Below are 23369 nucleotides of genomic sequence, written 5' to 3'. Positions count from 1 at the left end.
AGAGAAAGAGGAGAGAGAAAGAGAGAGAGAGGGAGAGGGGGGGAGGTGAGAGGGAGGGGTGGGGAGAGGGAGAGAGAAACAGTTGCTTCTTGACCAGAGATGGGGTGTGACACCTGCTTTAGAAATACTGATTTGGCCACTGTGTGGAGAAGGGATTGGAAAGCTGAGAAGCTGGAGGCAGGGAGACCGGCTAGGAGGTTCTCACCATAGTCCAGGTAAGAGGGAGAGGCCATGAGGGTCTGAACAAGAGCGGAGGCCATGTGAGCAGAGAACAGGAGGTGGGTATAACAGATGCAGAGGAGGAAGAATCAACAAGGCTTAGCACCGACTAGAGGTGGAGGCAAGAGGAATGAGCTGATAAAGCCTCCTAGGGGGTGGAACTTGGGCAACTAGAAGGGCTGTAGGCAACCTAGACAGAAACATAGAAGGCAGGAGAAAAAGTGGATTCTTGAGGGTAAAGTGATTTCTGTTTCAGACAAGCTGAAAAATGAGCCTCAGCCCTCAGTGAGTTCAGAATAGAATAAAGGAACAAAGAAGGCTCATCCACAACCATAACACAAACTAGAATTTGATAAGGGCATAGAAATCCAACTGGAGCATGAGGGACTCGGTCAGGGGAAGACGACTGGGGAATCGCTTCTGACGAGGGCCCCAGGCAGGCTCTGTGGAACAGGGAGCTCTTCCACTAGGTCTCGAAGGAGGAGGAATTCAACAGTAGATGTGGACAGAGTCCCTACACCGATGCATGAAGCCAAGAGCAGGTGAGATGCAATGAGTGCAAACTAATATTCTAGTCTGACTAGAACCAGACTGAAAGAGAGCCTTGAATGCCAGGCTAAAGAGTTTTAAATTTATCCTACAGACAATGGGGAGGAGGGAACACATGGTAACTCTCTGAGCAGAGGACTGGCAGGATCAGGCCTTTCACTAAGCAGTAAGCTTTTCCTACACACTCTGTAACTACTTCACAGGAGTCTGATCTGCCCTTAATTCAACAAGCCTAAGACTAATTGAAATAAGGCCCTTGACGCTCCTCACCCTGGCCAAGTTCTGTTCAATGGCGTTACTGGGTAAGGCGTGATTTCACTTTTGCTTTTGGCTTAAATGAACCAAGTTTAATTACAGAGCTAAAACAATTACATACGTTGATACCATGATGCTCATTACCTGTCTGCAGTGGAACAAATAAGAGAAGAAGGACTTCAGAGATCTGATTTCCAGAGGCCTCCTCGACCAGCTCAAGCAAACCCAAAAGCAGCTCCTTTGGATGGCAGAGCTACAAAGACATGAACCATGAAGCCCCTTGGTTACAACCACATGGATGCTGTCTGCAAACAATGCCAAGCATTTATATAGTACTTTAGGCTTGCAGAGCATTTTACATCTATCTCATCTGAATCTCACAACAAGTCAACAGGTGTTATTATTAACCCCATTTTACAAATGAGGAAACTGAGACCAAGAGAGGTTAAATGACTTGCCCACGGCCACACCGACAGTAAGTGTCTGTGGCAGGATTTGAACTCAGTTCTTCCGACTCTAAGTTTAGAACTCTACCCCTGGGTTACCTACACAAATGTCTTTGCTTAGCAGCAACAGGATTCTCCATGCAAACTTTTGTTAAAATACTGACTATATATCAATATATATTTGGATAAGAGTGTGTTTTTATGCAGGGCACAGCATTTAGGGTTCTCAATCATCACAACACAAACAAAACCAAAAACACCCATCTTCACAAAGGGTCTCTTCAATGCACACACAGACCTCCCAAGATAAAGATAAAAGGTGTGGAGGATGGGAGCTGATTTCCGGGGAGGAGCCTTAAATTTCCCCCATCCACAGACTTCCCGAAGACCTCAGTGCTCCCAGTATCCGGCCCCTTCCATGGTCAGGGGCCCAGACCAGAGCTTACAGATCTTACTTCTCTCCCTTTTGGGATTTTCTGGCCAACCACAATTCTCTACTCTTTTCTGGTTGGCCCCGTCTTGTGACTTCACTAACCTTGCCTCAGAAGGGGCCTTTTACAGTCAGCAAGCAGGAACAGTGCTTCCCTTCCTCCAGGCAGGGTCCTCCTCCCCTGCTCTGGACTGCCTTTTCCAAGGTCCTGGCTGCTCTTGGGAGGCTTCTATGGAAAGCCTGCCTTGCTATTGCCTCTTAGCACTTTTTCAGCCTTTCCAAAAGGGCACTGGAGCCCTCCTCTAGCTACCAGCTACATCCTGGTCTGTGGTCTGCTCCCTATTTTTACTTATAAGATAACCTCAGAGATCACTGAGTTTCACTCCTTCCCACACCAGGAATCCCACTGACAACCTCAAAAGTCCTGGTCTACTTCTCCCCGAAGACCTTCAATGATGAAGAACTCACCGCTCCATTCTAACGCGAGACAGCCCTTTCCAATTTTGGCCAGTTTTAACAGGAAAGTTTTCCTTATGCTGAACATCTGCCTCCCCAAAACTGCCATCTAGGTCTAGACCTGGAACCAAGCAGAACAAATGAGACTCCTCTTCCCTAAGGCTACCATAAAATACACGAACCCCACAAGAGGCATTTGTGGGACGGCACATACAAGGATGACCTGGAAGCCACAAAGACAGTGCCCGACTCCTGGCTGCCAGACAGTCCCCCGAGACTGTGAGATTTAGGGATCTGCATTAGGAGAAGGGCTTCCATACATGTAGGTACGCACCACAATAAAGTCAGAGGTCTGGACCAAAAAACAAAAACAAACAAAACAAGCTCCTGAATGCACTTTTTCTTCACCAGGTTAAATTCTGCTATTTCCTTCAACCAACATTCACACGGCATAATCTCTCCTGTTCACCTTCTTTTGGGTGATTTCCAGCTTCCCCTCTCATTTTTAACCACAGTGGTTCCAGTGAGACAAGTGCCTGGAAAAGTTCTGGGTGTGGCACTGACTGGTCGGGGGATGTTGTTAAAGCCCATCACCACTAGGGGCCTCCAAAAAAACAGGCTGACCATAAAAGCCCCTCCCAGTTCTAAGATTCTCCCACCAGGATCAATGAGAGGCCAAAAAAGAACAAACTCATCCTGTCTACAAATTGTTTGATATGAAAGATTTCGTCCCAAATAACAAGAACTAAAGGGTTGAAAACTTACGAGAATTACAGAAAGACAAGGATTCACTAACTTACCTTTACCAGCAAATCAAGCATTTTCAAACATTTTTCTCTTTTGTCAACTTCTTCTTTATGACATAAAAAGCATCTAACAACCGGGCCAACAAGATTCCAACCCATACTCCTGATGATAACCTGAAAATACATTTTCAGAGGTAGTGAGGCCAAAAAAACCCCAAAACGCCAAGTCTCCTGGTATGCTTTTCAAATACGGCTATTCTTAGTACTCTCCTCAAATTATTACAGATAAGAAAAAGCTGTATGTACACACTGCTTCACAACTGACTTTCTTTTTTCAATTTAATTTTTTAGCTTACATCATTCATTTCCACAAGATTTTGAGTTACAAATTTTCTCCCCATTTTTCCCCCTACCCACCGCCCTAAAACAGCGATCCCACTGAATATCCCCTCCCCCAATCTGCTCTCTCTCATATCTTCCCCCATCCCCCCTTCGATTTTCCAATAGGGCAAGATGGATCTCTATGCTCCAGTGCCTGTATATCTTATTTCCCAGTTACATGTAAAATAATAATAATAATATATATATATATATTTTTTATTTTTTAAACATTTGATTTTAAACCTTTGAATTCCACATTCTTTCCCCACCTCCCTTGTCACCCACACTTACTGGGAAGATAAGCAATTCAATATAGGTTGTACATGTGTAGCTAATGCAAAACATTACCATAGTGGATATATTGTGGAAGACTGACCATATTTCCCTCTGTCCTATCCCAACCCTGTCTTGTTCTATTCTCTACTTTGATCCTGTCCTTTTTCAAAAGTGGGTGCTTCCAACTTCCCTCCCCCCCAGCCTGCCCTCCCTTCCATCATCCCCCCTCCCTCATCCCCTTCCCCCCTACTCTCCTGTAGAGTGAGATACCCTATTTAGTGTGTATTGTCATTCCCTCCCTAAGCCAAATTCATTGAGAATAAGGTTTCACAACTTACTTTCAAAGTAATTATGGGACCCTCTCTGGGCCTCAGTTTTCCTTATAAAATAGGGTTGAAACTCTTTGCTGTTAGGGGCGGCTAGGTGGCGCAGTGAGTAAAGGTGCCAGCCCCAGAGTCAGGAGGACCCGAGTTCGGTTCCAGCCTCAGACACAACACCCACACAAAAAAACTAGCCACGTAACCTTGGGCAAGTTACTTAACCCCAATTGCCCTCCAAAAGGAGGAAAAAAAAACTCTTTGCTGTGAAAATTAAAGGGAGATTCCATTAGCTGGTATTAGAGGGCCAAGTGTGTAAAGCATTCAAAAATGGCAAGTGCTTAAACTCATGAAGAATATTTTCCCCTTTATACGCCAAGGTACCAACTGCCAAGACTCTTTTTTTTTTTTTTTTGCTTTTCGGAGGAGGGAAGGCAGGGCAATTGGGTTAAGTGACTTGCCCAAGGACACACAGCTAGTACCTGTTAAGTATCTGAGGCCAAATTTGAACTCAGGTCCTCCTGGCTCCAGGGCTGGTGCTCTATTCACTGTGCCACCTAGTCACCCCGCCAAGTCTCTTTTCTTCCAATTTACAGGCTTGCCTATTGCACTGAAGGGTGCTTCATGTGAGGAAGCACTTTGCTCCCAAATAGGAATTGGCCCACCTGACTCACCACAGAACTGAGACCAATGGGAGCTTTTTAATTAATCCCCTGGAAGAAAGGCTGATGGGCATTGGTGAGGACAGAGTGAAGCCAGCCTGCTTTAAGCTTTCTTCCCTTGCCTGTTACATTTAACAGTGGAAATGGCAGAACAAAAATGCCAACTGAGAAACTGGCAGCTAAAGACCAATAAGTATGTTTGAGGCATGGACAGCCTCAGTGAAGGACCAGTGCCCGTTGCCTTTTCTGAATCCTAGTCCCCTGACTTAGGGGCCGATCAGAGATCAGGTGGAATGGCAGAGAGCTGCAGAAAGAGAGGAGTGGTTTCCCAAAAGGGAAGAGAATAAAGTCTGCAAACTGCAGACCAGTGAGCTTGGGGAACATTCCCGGCTGATCGTTCTAGAGATGGTTGGCGATTGTCTAGAAGGAGTGCTAGCATGGTGTCCTCAGAGCCAGGTGAGGCCAAACTCACCTCATTTCTTCTTTGTAGAGTTTCTACTATGGTGGCTCAGGAGACAGCTGCAGATAGAATTTACCTAGATTTAAGTGGTGCTTTTGATGAAACAGCTTATCTCACTCTACCTTGTGGAACCAATCCATAGTATAGATGGATTCCAAACTGGGGGCTGGTCTCCAAGAGAGGGCCATTATTAGTTCTCCGTGATTGGGGAGGTCTCCAGGAGAAGGCCCCAGGAGCTGGGCTGTTGAACTTTGTTTTCAGTGACTTGGATAAAAGCATAGATGACGCACTTATTAAATTTGCAGATAACAGAAAGCTGGAAGTTATTTAACACAAGGGATGACATAGTCAGGATCCGAAAAGATCTTGATAGGCTAGAACATTAAGTTAAATCTAATTAGATGAAATCCAGTAGGGAAAAATATAAAGTTGTCTACTTGGGGTCAAAAAAAAAATCACCTTCACAAGAACAAGATGGTGGGGCAGCTAGGTGGCGCAGTGAATAGAGCACCGGCCCTGGAGTCTGGAGGACCTGAGTTCAAATCCGACCTCAGACACTTAACACAAAAAACTAGCCGTATGACCTTGGGCAAGTCACTTAACCCCAATCGCCCTCCAAAAAGCAATCCCCCCCAAAAAAACACAAGAACAAGATGGTAGATTATCTGAAAAAAACAACTGGGAGGCTTTAGTGGACTGTTAATAGGACTATGTAATGGGAGTCAGACAGGTTCTGTAGCAGCCCAAAGGCTAATATAATCTTGGGCACAGCTTCCAGAACAAGACAGTGATAGTCCTTTGTCCTTTACACTGGCTGGCCTGTACCTGAGTATGGGGGTCAGGTCTAGGCATCAAGTTTAGGTCAGAACACTCAAAAGTTGGAAGTCTCATGGGGGGCAATAAGGATGGTGAAGGGGGACCTCGCATTCCTGCCATACAAGGATCACCTGAAGGAAATGATGCCAAGAAACACTGCTTAACCTCAGGAGGACCCTCGCCATTGATCTCTACTCTTTGACTCCCCTCTGGCTCAGAGGACCCCCCTTTACAACCTTCAGCTCTGTTCCTATGGCTTTGATCTCAGCAGACAAACCGCTTCACTGGGAAAGTGGAGATTGCCCTCAGAATCTCAGACGTCTGTATCCTGTTCATTCCCACCTCTATTTCTGCCAGCTCCTTTCTCCAAGGTTAACTTCCCTACCTGTGCTCCTGATCTCATCCCCTTGTGGTTCCCCCAACATGTTTTCCTTTTCTTCTGTATTTTTACACTCTCCTTCATTCCTGGCTCCCTCAGGGGGAGTGGGCCCTGGTCTCATTATAGCAAATAAGATGAGGATCCCAGTGCCTGAGGACACCTGTGCCTCCCCAAAATAAAGTCAGTTGGAAATAGAGCCTCAAGGCCCAGTCAGGCAGGGCCAAACTGAATGGAAGTTCTTTGAGAGAGCTAGCAAACATGAAACATGTACATGTGTGAGTTATTGATCATCATGATGGGGGCAGTTTTTTTTTTAATTTTCCTTAACATACTGGAGCTTTCTAAGTTCAATCTTGTCTCACCTGAACTGAGAAAAGAAGGGACTCTGACCCCTAGTCTCCAGAAAGTCAAAGAGGAACAGAGCTCATCAGGGATCAGATGCATCAGCGGGTAGTGAGACAGAGAAGGTTTCAGAGGGAGGGCTAAGCACTGAGCTAGAGCATTTTCCCAGGCTCTCAGGAGAGACTGCTTAGTATTTAAGGCCCCTATTTTCAAGGCCTTGGCCAATATGCCCTCTTTTCTCGCAATGTCAGGGTGAAAGATGGTCCTTCTCTTGGCCAAGACACCCTACAGGCCTCTATACTTGATCTCATACAATCCTTTATGGGATTTTGTTCCATCAGCCACCCCCTCTCTCATTCATCTTCAATCTCTTCCTCTCTAACTATTCCTTCCTCTCAAGCCACAAGAATACTTGGGCCTTCACTATCCTAAATAAAAACAACAACAAAAAACAAAGCCCAAATCCTTCCTTTGATCCTAACACCCCCTCAAGCTATCGGCTTCCATTTTCCTCCTCACTCCCCCAAGCTTCTAGAAAGAGCCTCCTACACCAGCTGCTTCCACTTCTTCACACTGTTCTTGCCTCTACCCTTTGTCAATCTGATTTTCATTTTTGAACTCGATGCTGGAACAGTTTTCTCCAAGATCACTACCGACCTCCTTAAAGCTCAAGGATTTCCTTTCCCCATCCTCATCCTTCTTGATCTCTCAGCAGGTAAGAGAAGACAGGACGAAATACGACATGATATAATATCACTGTCTCCACCTGGCTGTCCCACCAGAAGCTCAATGTGAACATATCCAAAATGGAGCCTTTCCTCTTTTCTCCCAGAATCCCATCCCTCCCCCAACATCTTTATTCTTTATGGTACCATCACCCTCCATCATTGGCTCTTTCCCACCTAGGACATACCTACCCAGCTGCATCCCATCATTTCTTCCACCACCACATATCTCACATCTGCACACTACCCTAGTTCAGGCCCTCATTTGCTTTCAGCTAGCCAGGAGTTCTTAACCCCAGGTCTATGAACCTTTTTTTTTTTAATATTTTCAATATAATTGGTTGTATTTCAATATAAATGTGTTCAATATAACTGTATTACAATATAATTGGTTTCCTTTGTAATCCTATATATTTTATTGAATGCGTGTATGACTCTGAAAAGAGCCTTACTAAATAGGAGAGGCCTCTCCAAATTGCCACAAGGATCCATGAAACTATTATAATTGTCTTTTAATTGGTTTTTCTGCCTCCAGTCCATCCTTCCCTTTGCTACTCTAGTAACCTTCCTAATGCTCTATTCTGATGATATCATTCAACCACTTGAAAAACCTCTGGTACCTCTCTATTGCCAACTAGAGGTGAACTCCTATATTGCCAACTAGAGGTGAACTCCTAATACTGGTGTTTTCTGAGATCCTCCCCAGCCTACCTTTCCAGACATGTCAATGGGCCCCTTTACGTAGCCACACTCTCTCGGATTCTCGTCCTGCCCTTCCTACTGTGACTTTGTTCACCATATCCCTCCATGCCTGGAATAGACTCTTCCCCTCCTACCACCCAATCTCTTGTGAAACCCTTCCCCTTCCTCCAAGGTCCAAGTCAAGTACCATCTCCTCCAAGAAACATTTCTTGAAACCCTCTACCCCCAGGTAAGAATGATGTCTCCCTCTTCAAACTGCTCCTAGTTCTTCACCTGGACCTCTCCTTTGCACCTGACATTACTTCCTCTTGTTTCAGTTATAGCTGTGCTTGTACTTTTTCAATCTTTCCATAAAGAGTCTATTTTCTTTATCCCACAAGTGACTTTCTTTAAAATGAATAAAAGAGGGGCGGCCAGGTGGCTCAGCGAGTAAGAGCACCGGCTCCAGTGTTGGGATGACCTGGAGATCGAATCCCGGGCTCAGACACTCAGCACCACACCCAGAAATAACTGGCTGGGTAACCTTGAGCAAGTTACTTAACCCCAATTGCTTAAAAAAAAAAATAAAATAAAAAAATAAAATGAATAAAAGAGAACAATATTAATTTATTGTTTGGATGAGTCCCTAAAGACAGAAAATTGGAGCTGGGGTATATTTTGTACAATGAAAGTAGTACAAATATAGCCTAAGCTCTAAATTCATCAAACCCTCTACCTAAATGTCACTAATTTTGTTCAACAACTTAAGATGAACCCTTGCTCTTAACTGAATTTTATTTTTTCTTATGAAGCACACAGTACAAATTGTTTTAAAATCATTACTAAAAGAGTTCTACATAGCAAACAGAAAAAAAAAAATTCAGTTGAACCCCATCTTAAACACTGTTTACCAAGATGTGATTTTGTGCATGACCTTGGAAGGTTAGGCTTAAGCTATTAAGCTCAGTATCCCAATGGTATTAGCTATTTAGATGTACACTAAGGATAGAACACCCGTGCAATGCTCAGTCGTTTGGGCAGGATTACCCAAGGTATCTGCTATTCTCTACCTAATAAAGTATAAAAAGTTAAACATGATGGCTTACCTTGTTCTTTTCATTTTCCAAAATGTCTAATACCTGAGCAACGTACCCTTCTTCTAAACACTTTTGGCCTGCTAACTGAAAGAGACCAAAATCTTCTTCTCTGAAGTCCTCCTCTTCTAGGATTTGCTTTAGAAAGAACAACAAAACCAGGTGAGTTAGCATTCATTTACACGTGTATGTAATGAATTAATTTAGTCTGGATCTTCACCCATTGTCCAAATAGAAGGGCAGCACTAATAACTTGCCCAAATAGTATACAAATAAACTATCTTAGAAGCCAAGGTACTGAAATTCAGAAAACCTTAAAAAGCTAGAGAAGCCACTGACCCCCCTCCCACCCCACCCCACCCCCACCCATATTTATTCATAGTGGGGGAAAAAAAAGCAACCCTGCCCCAAGAGAAAACCCCAATGTCCAGCACTGTGTACTATTTGTACTACTGTGCAAATGACAATGTGAAAGGGAGAAACCTATTTTTGTTCAAAGACAATTACTTACACATCTCTTTATTATGGACTGAAGCTCCTCCACAGCCATTTTCGAGTTTTCAACTTTTATTTCAGCTTTACTACAGAGACCCACTAAAAAGAAAACAATTGCTCAATGTATACAGCCTGCTTTAAGCTTTACAAAGGACTTTACACACGTTATTTATTTGTGAGGTAGATAGGACATTTATTATTTTTCCACTCTACAGGTCAGGAAATGGAGGTTGTTGAAGGTTAAGTGATTTGACCATTGTCACATAGTTGAGGCAGGATGTGAACCCAGGAGATTTGACTCCAAAGGGAGCATGACCCTATGCTCCTTTTTTATCAGTGGTATCAAACTCCAATAGAATGGGATCCCTTCAGGCCATGTCAGAAAAACCACAAAGTAACATTATTTATATTGTATTGTATTTTTCTTTATTTTGTTAAACAATTCTCAATTACCTTTTACTCTGGTTCTGCCTAGAATTTGACACCCCAGCACTACACCCACCACATAGCCTCCGGAAACACTGAAATTAACTGATGCAGATATGTTATTATTCCATTAAGGAGAAGGTATATATAATTATACTTCTGCACTAAGCATTATAAAGAATCTAAGACTTTAGTAAAAACCATCTCTGAACTTTAGCAGTCTATGGAAACATTAAAGATGCTAAAATAACAGGAGTTCATATTGTAAAATGACCGTTTTCCGGTTCCACATTTACATATTTAAATGCATTTTTTTTCTGAGATGTCTCCACTTTCCAAAGGCTAAGTAAGCATTGTGCAGTAGCTCATTCCAAACACTGCGAAATCCCAGGTCTAATTCAGCACTCTGGCTCTCTGTTTTCGTCCCCATACTGGGTTCCAACATACAGTTTAAGAAGCGCTGGGGGTCAAGAGCGGAAAAAGTTTAAGCCCTGCTCTATATTGTTGGGGGCTCCATCATTCTTGGATTCCTCACTTCTACAATTCCATTGGAGATTCCAGTATTCTAATGTCATAGGTATCAAAGCATCCTCCCTTAAAGGGTCATAGGCTCAGATGCTGAAGAGGCCCTAGAAATCACCCAGGGCAACCTCCTCATCCATCAGCACTAGGGTAGCTAGTTGCACTGGGATTCTGAAGGCACACCATTCAATCCAACCTGCATTCATTAAGGGATTAGGGGTCTCGGGGCCAAGCACTGAGGATACTTAGACCAAAAAAATGCAACTAGTCCCGGCCTTCCGAGAGTTTATCCCTGTATTCTCCCCCACATGGCCCCTTCCTCTGGTCTCAGGATCACCTAACCTGAGGGTCAACTCCCTCCGTTTACGGAGCAGGAAACTGAGACCCGGAGAGCTTTAAGTACCTTCATCCCTGGCTGGGAAGGAAACCGAATAAAAGAAGGCTCTCCTACTTGTGTGAAATCAGTCGATCGATCGATGGATCGAGGGGCACTGGGAAGAGACAGACAAAAGCAAGTGAGAGACGCTCCGCCTGCGGTTGCCGACGGGAGCCCTGCCCCTGCAGGGCCTCGGAGCATGCGAGACATTGATCAGAGCCTGAAATCGACACCTGTGAACTAAGTGCCTACTGTGTGCAGGAGCGCGCCAGGGCGAGGTCCGAAGGAAGGGCTGAACAGGGCTGCGCCTCGGGGGACTTGTACCCCAAGGTACCTCCGAGGCCGCAGTGGGCGACTCCCTCATTTTACAGATGGGGAAACTGAGGAGCAAAGCTTGAAGTCACCTGCCTAGAAGTGCCCGCGTCTCCCGGCCTCCCCGCTGGGGGCCCGGTGGCTTCAGCCCAGATTCAAGCCGCGTGCCCCGGATCCGGCCCCGGCCACCCCCTCGTCTGGGCCAAGTCTGCAGACTCGAACCGCAGGCCGCGGGCCTGGGGCTAAGGCCCTGCTCCGCCCTCTCCCCAGCGACCAGACCCACGCCGCTGCCGCCTACCTGCCCCGACACTCTCCGGGCGGGCCTGGGCCTCTTCCTCTGCTCCGCCGGGCCGAAGCTCCGCCTCGACTCCGCCCCCGGCCCCGCCCCACCTGGCGTAAGGAGGAGGTGGAGCGGCCAACGGACGCGGTGCCGAGGCCCCGCCCCGGATCCCGCCCCCATCTGCACAGCGAACCTCAGGCAGGCTGGGAAGGGGAGAAGGAGGGGCCGGTGGCGTGGTCGTCTTAGAGGACGAGCCGAGGCTCTGCCTCTGGCCCCGCCCCATCCAGCCTCACGTCTCACGTCCCGCGGCGGGGGAGGAGGTGGAGTCCTCAGTGAGACAGTCAATGGTTGAGGAGCTGAGGACCCGCCCTGACCCCGCCCCTTGCCTCACCTCCTAGCCGGCTGTAGTGGGGAGAAGGAGGAGGAGCCGGTGATGGCATCATGGAGGACGAGCTGAGGCCCCGCCCCCCGGAGCTCCGGGGAAGGAGGAGGAGCCGGGGGCGGGGCCGTCATGGACTGAGGCCCCGCCCCTGACGCACATCCCAGGCGGCTCTGGGGGAAGGAGGCGGAGGCGGATCGGGGGCGGGGCCGTCATGGCGGACGAGCTGAGGCCCCGCCCCCAACCGTCGTCCCTGGCGGCTCTGGGGAAGGGGGAGGAGCTGCCGGGCAGTCATGGAGGAAGAGCTGAGGCCCCGGGCCTGCGGCGGTCCCCGGAGCAGGAGCTCCCGAGCGGCTCGTAAAGGCGCAGGTAAGAGCTGGGCCCCAGGGACGCGTCACGTCACGCCGCCCGCGCCGCCCCACGAGGGGCCGCGGGGAGGCGCCGAGGTAGAGGGACCTGCGCCTTGTGGGAGGTGGGGCTAGTCCGGTTCCCCCGGGCGGCCCTGCCATCCCTCTTGGAGGAGGGAGAACCCCTTAGAGGATGGGGAGTCTTCTTAGAGCATGGATCCCTCCTTGGAGGTGGGGACCCCCGCTTAGAGAGAGGAACCCCCTTGGAGGACAGGGAGCTCCTTAGAACATGGGTCCCTCTTTAGAGGAGAGGTACCCCCGCTTAGAGAGAGGGGACCCCCTTAGGGAGGGGAACCCCTTAGAGGATGGGGACCCCCGCTTAGAGAGAGGAACCCCCTTGGAGGAGGGAGACCCCCCTTGGAAGACAGGGAGCTTCTTAGAGGATGCGGACCCCCCCTTGGAGGACAGGGAGCGTCCTTAGAGGATGCGGACCCCCCTTAAAGCATGGTCACCTTATTAGAGAGAGAACTCCACTTTGGAGAAAGGAAACTTGCTCCTAGAGGACTATACAAATTTGGAAAGACAACCCAGCCCATCCTCCCTTAGAGGAAACTACCCTGCACCCCAGAGAGGACGCCCACCCCTCAGAGAGAGGAAACCCTCCTCGCTCCTAGAGAACTGCACAGTCACCCAAAAGGAACTCAGCCTCTTCCCTCCCATCTTAGAGGATGGAGAGTCCCCTGCCCCTTGGAGGGATGGAAGTTTCCCAGGAGTAATCAAGACCATTTCTCCCCTTAGAGGACTCCCCTTCCACATCTTTTTAGAAGAGAACTTCAATAAGGGGATTTATTTTGTGAAGTTTGGATTCAGTCAGAGGGCTGCACCTGAGGACCTAAAGGGCCGGGGTTCCCCACCCTTCCTTAGAACCTTCACTATCTGAGAGTGACATCCTCACTTTAGAGGACCCTTGTCATTTCCCAAAGGCATTAGAGCCCATTCCCACCCCATAGAAGATTGTCTGTGTTAGAGGTTACCCTTGTCCCCTTTGAGAAACCGTCTGAGGAATACTATGTCTGGTACCCTCCTGCCTTCCCTTGTCTATGAGATCATAGGATCATAGATCTCATTCTGGAAGGGCCTCAGAGGCTCACAGTCCATCTCCTTCCATGTATAGGTGAGAAAACTGAGGCCCAAGTCAGCTCATGGACTTGCCCAAGGTCATGATAGTAAGTTCTGGCCACCATCCGGGGGCCTGTAGAGAGGTGCCTTTGAGGCAAGGATTGGGTGAGAACAGTGTCTTTGGACTGTCCTATATGGGAGTGCAAGAGTTCTGGGGCTCTAAAGAGTCTCACACCCCTTTTCTCTCCTAGGACCTCTACTTCTTCCTAACAGGGCATTACCAAGTGAGGAAGTCTTGGGAGAGGATGCAAGCTCCAGGGAGTTGGACAGACACAGGTCAGCTGGTGGCCCTGGAGAGGGGCAGCTGGTGGCCCAGAGGATAGGGCTCTTCACTTGGAGTCAGGATGACCTGAGTGACCCTGAGAGGGAGCATAGAGTGGGGGTGGGGCAAGCTACTGACCCATTCTTGTGTGTAGGAAGGAAAAGATGGGCAAGGGCCTTTATTCATTTTTTTTTTTTTTGAGATCCTTGAGGATTTGGGTTAACCAAATGCCTGTAGCTATTAGTCATTCACACCTAGGTGTAAATCCCTTTAACCACAATCACTCGCACGTGATTGTGATCTGTCCACTTAGGGAATTTATCTTGGTACTGTTTTTAGTGAAAAGGAGAGTGGGATGGTGATAGAGAATTTTGGGTAGCTTGTGGTAGGGGGCCAAACCAAGGGGGAAATATATCCAGTGGTAGCCTGAGGTCATTCAGAGATTGTCTTTGACCCTCCAGGTCCAGATTTAGGGAGCTAGAAGGGACTTTAGAGACTGGCTATTCCAACTTCCTGTAGCAGCAAGCATCCTCAGGGTTTGCTGCCAATACAGGTTCTTGTATCTGCTTTGATAAAGGAAAGCAACTCAAAATGGGTTAACAAGCTCTCTTTAATCAAAGATATATTGTTTACCTCGTTCAGGGGAAAAAGGTCAGCACCCTGAACTTCAAAGTATACAGGCAGAATTATCAAGACAGAAACAGATCAAGTAGACAGCTTTCCAGACTGTCTAACCATTACATCCATACCAAATCAACATCTGGGTTTTTCAAAGCCAGGGGGCTCTGGTCAACGGCTTCCCAGAATCCAGATCAAATCACAGAAAACTTCTCAAAGTGAGCCCCAAAACAAAGCCTCACATCAGGGCTTATATAGCCTTCTCCTGGCTCAGAGAATGTTACAACCTTATTGACCCACTGGCCAATCAAAAAGTATCTACTGAAAAACAAGCCTCCCACCCCAGGCTCCTGGTGCACTTTAGCCTAGGGGCAGGGAAGATCTTTAAAATTTACATTCCCATTACACTTCCTCAGAAAGATCTAGAGTTAGAGAAGGCAGAGCTCATTGTGGACTTGAATAACAACAGCAACAATAGTATTTATATAGCTTTAAGGTTTTCAAAGCTTTACAAATACTAACTCAGTTGATCTTCACAACAATGGGAGGGTGTGCAGGTGGTCATAGGGTGCTGTCATTGTCCCCATTTTACAGATGAGGAAAGTAAGGCAGCAGGTTGAGTTTAGTTTTGAACTCAGCTCTTCCTAACTGCAGGCCAAGAAAGTCTTCATGGAAGGGATAGGACTTTAATTAGGCCTTAAAGGATAGTTGTGTCTTAGGTGGAAGGAACGGCATTTTCAGGCAGTGAAAACAGCATTGGAGGGTAAGGAAATAGCTCTAACAGGAGTGAGGTGTCTCTCTTGAGTAACAGAAAAATAAAGATAGCTGTTTACAGAGTTGAAAGAGATCGGAAAGGCCAGAAACTGTTCTCTCCTTTGCTTGAGTACCTCTCACTTGGAAGGACACACCTCCCCAATTCCTCTTCCACGTGAAACAGATGTCACTGACCCCCAAGTTCTTATGGTCTTCAGGCTGAATGTTCCTCCTTCTTCAGCAGATCCTCCTCTGGCACCATCTTGAAGCTTACACTTCTGAAGTCTGGTCCTTATTTCCTCCTTCAGGTGCTCTTCACCTTTGTATCTCCAGCGCAGTGGCCTTGCACATGAGGAATGCTAGTGAGCCTTCAGGTCCCTAAATCCTTTAGATTTTTTTAGACAACTAGCTAGCCGTCCTACTACAACTTATGAAGTTGGGTTTTCTGAATCCAAGCGTAGGCTATAACTCTGTGATCTCTTCCCCTAATAGGGCACAATCCCAACCCATCCACGCCAAACTCTTATTGTCTTGGCCTTGTTCTTCTATAAATAGTCCTTGGGGTATCCACCTAAATTTAAATTCAACCATATTTATTAACTGCTCACTACATATGCATCAGTCACTGTGGAGGAGGAAGATAAAGACAAAATCAAAATGATCCCTCTGTTCCCTGTTCTTCTGTTCTACTGGAAGAATGATGGAGCCCTCCTTTTTCCACATCCCTTGACTTTATGTGGCAAAACTCTTCAGGCCACAATCTTGAGACCTGAACTGGATTAAAATCTAATTGCCAAATGTTTAACAAAATAAATAAAAACACAATACAGCATAAATAATGTTAATGTGTGGTTCTCCAAGTCAATTTTTGACAGGTGGAATCTGTTTCTGTTTTAGTTTTGACACCCCTGATGTTTGGAAACCACTTGAACACCAAAGGCTATCCTTAGATTATCCTTATTTCAGGGAAGTGGTTATTGTTTTTAAAACTTTGCTTTCCAACCCTTCCTTCATACTAAAATCTTCCTGCCCCTTTATCTCAGTTTGATATTACCCAGTGTTTACCTTTTGGTAATTTTTTTTACTGTATCTTATTACTGTATTATATATATATATATATACACACACTGTATTTTACTGTATCTGTATCTTAACTATGAAATTATGTGCCATGAAGGAGATGAATGAAAAGAAGGAAAGAAGACAGTTGATTGGCTTTATTCTGTCAGGGCCCTCCCCGAGGTGCTCTTGGCATCCACTTGACCCTCATAAGGTATTTTTTCCACACAGGTAGTAAAGAAACAAATGCTTCGAAAAGTGAAGAAGCTTCTAGAAGGTATGGCAATTACTGGCTTCCTTTTGTTTGTCTATTTGTCCTCTATAATGTAACATTAATTACTATCATCATGCATTACTATTATATTTGAATCTTGTGTTGTGACTATAGTGGGAGTTTTCTTAAAGGAAATAAGTTTGTGTTTGAGAGAAGCTTCAAGGTTGCTGTTCTCTCTCTGTACATGAGGGCTTAGTCTTTGAAAATCACACCCATCTCTGCCACCTGCTCAAACAGTTTATTAAGTGCTCACTCTTTGCAAGACATTGGGGAGCCAAAGACAAAATGAAAAATGCTCATTGATCTCAAGGAATTTTCATTCTCCAGGGTGGGGGTGGAGACACCCAACCTGGCTATGGATGAGGACATGCATGAGAATCTAAGGCCTGAGAGGGTGTGGGAGAAGTAGGACAAGAACTGTCTTGAATGAAGTTGGGGATTTTAAGAGTCACTTTGTTCCAAGCATTGGGGGACAGCTTGGCAGAGACTTGGAGGCAGGAATTAGAATGCTAAGTTGAGAGGGGCCATAAGCCAATTTGACGGTAACTGTTTAATGAAGCAAGTAAATGGGAAACAAGCCTAGAAATGTAATCTCTAACCTGATGGTTAAGGGCTCCACATGCCACCTTGAGTAACCAGGCAGCAGTGAGCCACCAGAGGGTCTTGACCGACATGGTTGGACTTGGACTCTGAGAAGATCGTTTGGGCAGCTTGGGGGAGCCTTGAGGCTGGTGATCCACTGAGAGGCCGTCTGGCAGTGACAGTAGTGACCATGTCAGTGGAGAGAAGGGGACTGAGGTGAAATGTGTTGGGGAGGCAGAATCCCCAAGGCTTGGAAGCTGATCAGACTTGGGAATAAGGGAGCAGAAGATCCAGGAGGACTAGGCCGATGGGAAGAATGACACCTTCGCCAGAAGTAAGGAAGCGGAAGAGTAGCGGTTTAGGCGTTTCCTCAGCTTGAGATGCCCCTGGACATTCTGTCGGGGCTAGTGCTAGTGTGATGGCCTGCTAGCACAGGTTCCGCCCTGCTAAAGGAAAGACAGCTTCTAAAGGGGTCAACAAGCTTACATTAGTTACAGATAAGTAGAAAATAAAAGCAGAGAAATTAACACAGAGATTCAGCAGGGCTCCTGTCTGAACAAAGTAATGCATACACCCCCGGATTGGGAGAGCACAAACCTCTGAGTTGTGGGGAGGGGGAGGCCCTCTTAACAAACTGCTACTCAGAGTCCCATCCAGGGACTCAAAAAGTCCTTCTCATAAGTGAACCCCCCAAAGTAAAATGCTAACCTCCCAGTATATAGGGTAGGCTCAGAGCCAGAAGGCATCATCAGTACCAAAAGGTGTGAGAGCCTTCCTGCAAGCAAGCCTCCTCTAAGCGAGCTCCCCCTTATGGCAAGTTCCTCCCCCAGGGGGCTCTGTGTGACTCAGGATGTAGCACAGCTGTGATTGCAATACCTGAGACCTGGGAGCACAGCTCCTGTTCCAAGGGAAAAGGGGACATGTGGTCACATGGTCCTATCAATGAACAGGGAAGATCTTCCTATTCCACTAACATCATAGAGGCTCAGGGGCTGCTGGACAGACTGATCCACCAGTCATCAGCCGAGAGGTAATACTGGAACCCGTGATTGCTGGTAGAGTGTGTAGAGAAGGAAGGGAAAGAAATGGGGACCAGGACAGAGCCTTGGAGAACAGCCACTGGAGGGCCAAGACACAAATGATGATCTAGCGAATAGGAGGGGAAAGGGAAGCAAATGAGCATTTTTATAGCCTTGGCTGTGCCAGGCACTATGTGAAGGGCTTCATAAATATTAGCTCATGTGATCCTCATGACAATCCCTTGAAGTGGGTGCTATTGTTACCCCTATTTTTCTTTTTTTGCTTTTTGGAGGGGAGAGGGCAAGGCAGTTGGGGTTTAAGTGACTTGCCCAAGGTCACGAGGCTAGTAAGTGTTAAATGTCTGAGGCCAGATTTGAACTCAGGTCCCCCTGACTCTAGGGCTGGTGCTGTATTCAATGTGCCACCTAGCCTCCCCATTGCCATTTTTCAAGTTGGAGAAACTGAGGGAGGGACGTGGTCAAGGTCCCACCATTAGTAAGTATCTGAGGTTGAATTTGAACTCAGGTCTTCCAGATTTGAGTCTAGTTCCAGGTCCACTGTAACACCAAGCTGCCTAACTGGGTGGAGAACCAGGATTCAGCATTGTCCTGAAAATTCCAGAAAGAGAGACCATCCATGGGTTATGGATGGTTGGCTGTGTCAAATATTGCAGAGGGCTCAAGAAGTAATAGAACTGAGAAAAGACCATGAAATGTAGCAATTTAAGAGATTGTTGGAGAGAACAGTTTTAGTTGAATGATGAGACTGGAAGCCGTGTTGCTACAAGTTTGTTAATGTGTAGAAGAGAGGAATGAGAGGGAGTGAATGCTCATGGCTTTTAGGAGGAAGGAGTGAAGGTGACCTAAGGCCAGTAAACCCAAGGGAGGGATCTTCACGTTCCTCTCCAGTCCAACCAAACTGCCCTTCTCGCTGATGCCCATGTCCCCCATGTCCCATGATCCATCTCCTGTCTCAGTGCCTTGAAAGCATTCCCTCCTTACCTCCAATCCTTGGGAGACCTCTTTCCTTTAAAGCTAAGCCCAGGTACCACCCCGTCAGCCTGCCTTTCATGAACCTTCCAGCTGCCTAATGCTTCTCCTCTCTCCCCAACTCTTACCCCAATCACATCAACTTTTTGAAACTTCATAGAAATAAAGGTTTGGGGGTGACTAGGTGGCACAGTGAATAGAGCACCAGCCCTGGAGTCAGGAGGACCTGAGTTCAGATCCAGCCTCAGACACTTAACACTTACTAGCTGTATGACCTTGGGCAAGTCACTTAACCCCAATTGCCCTGCCTTTCCTCCTCCAAAAAGTAAAAAAAGAAAAATAAATAAAGGTTTGTTTTACATACAAGGAAGATTTACTCTTTCCAGTGTTTTCCTAAGGTCTGGCTTCCTCTGAGCTGAAAATCTCAGACGTAGAGGGCAAGACGAGAGATTCGGTCCTGTGATCTCAAAAAGCTCTCGAGCTCTTACTGCTTTTCTTTTTTTGGTGTGTTCTGCACCTGCTGTTAAGTACTTCCAGTCTTCATATACAGGCCACTAATTTAATGGTCCCATATAGTTATATTTACTCTTTTTAATGGAAGATGTGGATTTTTTTTTTTAAGCAGTTGGGGTTAAGTAACTTGCTCAAGGTTAAACAGCCAGTTATTTCTGGGTGTGGTGCTAAGTATCTGAGCCCGGATTTGATCCCCAGGTCATCCTGACACTGGAGCCAGTGCTCTTACTTGCTGAGCCACCTGGCTACCCCAAAGATGTGGATTTTTATGGCAAAATGGTGTTGTTAGCAAAATAGGGAGGTCTTTTGCTGACCTAATTAGTGAAAAGACAATTGATAATAATGACAATTATAAATGTAACAGCCTTTTTATCTTTTTAAACACTGTAGGAAAGCTGAACTGGAGGCAGCTATTAGAAAGAAAATTGAATATGAGAGGAAAGCCTTGCGTGTTGTTGAACAACTTTTGGAAGAAGACATTACGGAAAAATTCCTCGTGGAATCTGTAGGTGTTTGCAGATTTTGAAGTTTGTAATCCGAGACCTTTAAATATTTGTACTTAAATGTTATGGCATGATAGTTGTCAGATGCCTGGGCAAACACTCTTAATCATGTAGCTACTGTTAGTAATTCTGCAGTGAGTGCAGTTGAAAAGCCGGGGGCTCAGTGTTCTTCTCACAGGGAAAGCACAGAACTCTTTCCCCCTAGTTCCCTTGGGTGGAAGACACTTTGTAAAATGAAACCATTTTGTGTGTAAATAGGAAATTATTGTTCTTACCTGCTTAGAAGGAACTAACCCCTTTAAAGTATGGGTCTGCTGACTTGGGGTCAGTATGTTTTAATATGCCCCCTCATTTCCCTGATAGTTTCTCATTCCTCAGTTCATCCTCTGGCCCCATAACTGCCTCATAGATATTTAATTCAACCCATGGGATTAAGCTTTTCTGGCAGGAATGTCAGGGCCTTTAGCTGAGGTTTTTACTTTTATTCCCCACCCCTTCCCTCAGCCTGTTGTCTTCAAGAGAATTTGGCAGACCTGGGGAGGGATATGGGGAAAAGTTATAGACTTCTGTGCAAAAAAAGTATTTTCTGTATATTTTTGAAGGTGTAAGAATATACTCGGTCCAGTCCTGGTAAAGACTTCATGTCTTTTTCCCTGCAGGGGAAGCAGATTACATCTGCACATTACAAGGATGTCGTGGAAGAACGAGTCATTATCCATCTCTGTGGTTATCCCTTATGTCACAACAAGCTAGGAAACGTAAGTCATTGTTGGTTAATACATGTGCTGACGACATTCAGGCTTAGCTTTTGTAGCTAGCAAGGTAGTTTGAAGCAAGTGAAGTGGGTACTATAGCTTAGTCACTGTTATTTTATTCTTTTTATAGGTGCCAAAACAGAAGTATAGGATTTCTACCAAAACAAATAGAGTCTATGATATAACTGAAAGAAAGGTAAGCCTTAAGGACTGTTTTCAACAGCCTCAAAGCACCTACTTGTGGTGGCTTTAAAGATCATTTCATGTGTGATTATAGATTTGGAATTTTGAACGTGAACACCTTACTTTACCTTGTACTTGACAAAAGGGGAAGCATACCACAGAAAATCCCATGATCTTAAAAATTATAATTTTTAAAATTCTAGATCAAATCACTTAAACTTTTTTCCTAAATCATTATAAATATCATTCCTTTTGCTGTGACTTATAAATATTTCACATATGTAAGTAAAGCAAGAAATACTTTTTAAAAAAAGTTTTTAAATTGGCAGTGCTTCCCCTAAATTGGAACTTCACCAAATACCTGGACTGTTACAGTACCCCTGGTGGGTCTGCCTGCCCCAGGTCTCTTCTTACTCCATTCTGTCCTCCATTTAGCCACTAAAGTAATTTTCCTAAATCAAAGGTCCAGTTATGTCACCTCTCTACTCAGTAATCTCCAGGGGCTTTCTGTTGTCTCTAGGATGAAATGTAAAATCCTGTTTGGCCTTCAAAGCCCTTCATAACATTCATACCCCCAAAGCTCCTGATAGTGTACTCTCGCCACATATTCTTCACTCTCGGGACACTGAACTCCTGGCTGTTGCCCAAACCAAACACTCAGTCTTCTGATTTCAAGATCATCGTTACTGGCTGTCTCCATGACTGGAATATTCTCCCTAGTCATCTTTGCCTCCCGGCTTCCTTTAAGTTTCAGCTAAAAGCCCTCTTTCCCCAGCCCCTGTTCTGTCCAGTGCCTTCCTTCTGTGAATAGCATCCTCTTCATCCTGTGTAGAGCCCGCTGTGTACAGATCGTTTGCTTGTCGTCTCCCTCGTTAGGTTGTAAGCTCATTGGGACGGCTAGGTGGTCCAGCGAGTAGAGTGCTGGCCCCAGAGTCAGGAGGACCTGAGTTTGGATCCAGCCCAGACACTTAACACACACACACACACACACACACACACACACACACACACGCGCGCGCGCGCGCCACGTGATCTTGGGCAAGTTACTTAACCCCAATGGCCCTCCAAAAAGCAAAAAAAAAAAAAGATTGTAAGCTCCTTGAGGGCACTCTTTGTGTGCCCAGAGTTTAGCCAGTGCCTGGCACATAGTAGATGCTTAATAAATGTTTATTGGTTTATTGATTGATTGAAAGAAAAGCTAAGCAAACTTTAAAAAATGAAAATGCAAAAAGTGCTTTTTAATACCCTTCTTATCTTCAGTTTTTCTGCAGCAATTTCTGTTATCGAGCATCTAAGTACTTTGAAGCTCAGATTTCCAAAAGTCCGCTGTGGGTTCGAGAAGAAGAAAGGTAATTTAAACCATAGTTTAAAGTGATTTATTTCTTTAGGAGAATAGTGAAGACTTGGCAAATGTTTTATCTGAAAGCTTTTTAATATAAGAAACACAGGAAAACCATTGAACTTTTTAATTGGTTAATTAGAATTAGCCTCTAACCAATTAGAAAGTTAATTTCTAATTAATTAAAAAATGTTATAAATCAGGAGGTAAAATGTTAGCTTTTGGCCATTACTGGTTTGAACGTGCATATCTTGCCCCTGAAGCTGTAGTTGTTTACTACTGATATTTGTGCAGCCTCCTAATTGTAATTCATTGCTTTAACTTGCAATTTGGTTTTAAACTGTCTCACTGAGGGCTTACTCGTGGTCATTCCAGTATGTTTCCTGTGTTTGGGTCGAGCATGGCCGATATGATGGGGTGTGCCATTGAATGGATGACTTGTCTTCCAAGAACTTTTGCTCTTTGTTAAAACCTTGCTATGGAATTTTGAGGAAAGCCATTTAACTTCTCTTCAGCTCTGTCTCAAATGTCAGGAATTTCCATGTGGTCTTTCTGTTCTATAATTGAGTAAATTGTCATCCTAAGTACTTACAATTTACCAAGGAAATCATTAACGATATTAGCATAGATCAGTTGTCCCTATGGGCAAGGCAATGGAAATAAATACAGAAGAGGAATGAAGTAGTTCTTGCCCCAAGGAGCCTTATTCTTCTTGAGGCTATAATGTGTGCCAAGGAGGGGGAGAGAGCCCTGACTAGGGGGAAACTGAGGGAGGCCTTCCCAGAGGTGGTGGTAGCTGAGCCTCAAAGAGAGGTCACTGAAGGGAGGGACCAGGCAAATGGCTTGGGAGGATGGAGCCAGAGTAATGAGGTTGGTGAGAGGGAGATGGAAGCCATGCTGTGGAAGGGCTTAAAGCTAGACCAAAGAATGCATATTTTATCCTAGAGGCAAAGGGAGCAGGGCAGTAAG

At 45.7% G+C, this 23369-nt stretch overlaps 2 protein-coding genes across 2 annotated transcripts in view; one reads left to right on the top strand and one right to left on the bottom strand.

Annotated features, from left to right (window-relative positions):
• The window catches only part of LOC138165084 (glomulin-like), a 45014-nt gene extending 33249 nt beyond the window's left edge, over positions 1 to 11765 (bottom strand). Inside the window, exons 1-5 of the mRNA XM_069093229.1 lie at positions 11664 to 11765; positions 9746 to 9828; positions 9247 to 9372; positions 3156 to 3275; positions 1168 to 1276 (exon numbers count right to left, since the gene is read on the bottom strand). Coding sequence (XP_068949330.1) covers positions 1168 to 1276; positions 3156 to 3275; positions 9247 to 9372; positions 9746 to 9784 — 394 coding nt within the window. The 5' untranslated portion in view covers positions 9785 to 9828; positions 11664 to 11765. The remainder of the gene's footprint in view (positions 1 to 1167; positions 1277 to 3155; positions 3276 to 9246; positions 9373 to 9745; positions 9829 to 11663) is intronic.
• A 451-nt stretch (positions 11766 to 12216) lies between these two features.
• The window catches only part of LOC138165083 (putative RNA polymerase II subunit B1 CTD phosphatase RPAP2), a 74429-nt gene continuing 63276 nt past the window's right edge, over positions 12217 to 23369 (top strand). Inside the window, exons 1-6 of the mRNA XM_069093228.1 lie at positions 12217 to 12393; positions 16474 to 16519; positions 20011 to 20125; positions 20783 to 20881; positions 21009 to 21074; positions 22322 to 22410. Coding sequence (XP_068949329.1) covers positions 12318 to 12393; positions 16474 to 16519; positions 20011 to 20125; positions 20783 to 20881; positions 21009 to 21074; positions 22322 to 22410 — 491 coding nt within the window. The 5' untranslated portion in view covers positions 12217 to 12317. The remainder of the gene's footprint in view (positions 12394 to 16473; positions 16520 to 20010; positions 20126 to 20782; positions 20882 to 21008; positions 21075 to 22321; positions 22411 to 23369) is intronic.

The sequence above is a fragment of the Petaurus breviceps genome, unplaced genomic scaffold (genome assembly GCF_028583685.1).
Source record: "Petaurus breviceps papuanus isolate PSGF00001 unplaced genomic scaffold, PetGlider_PUasm1.0 207, whole genome shotgun sequence".
Lineage (NCBI taxonomy): Eukaryota > Metazoa > Chordata > Mammalia > Diprotodontia > Petauridae > Petaurus > Petaurus breviceps.
The sequence above is the reverse complement of the archived record's forward strand: the minus strand, read 5'-3'. Positions and strand labels throughout refer to the sequence as shown.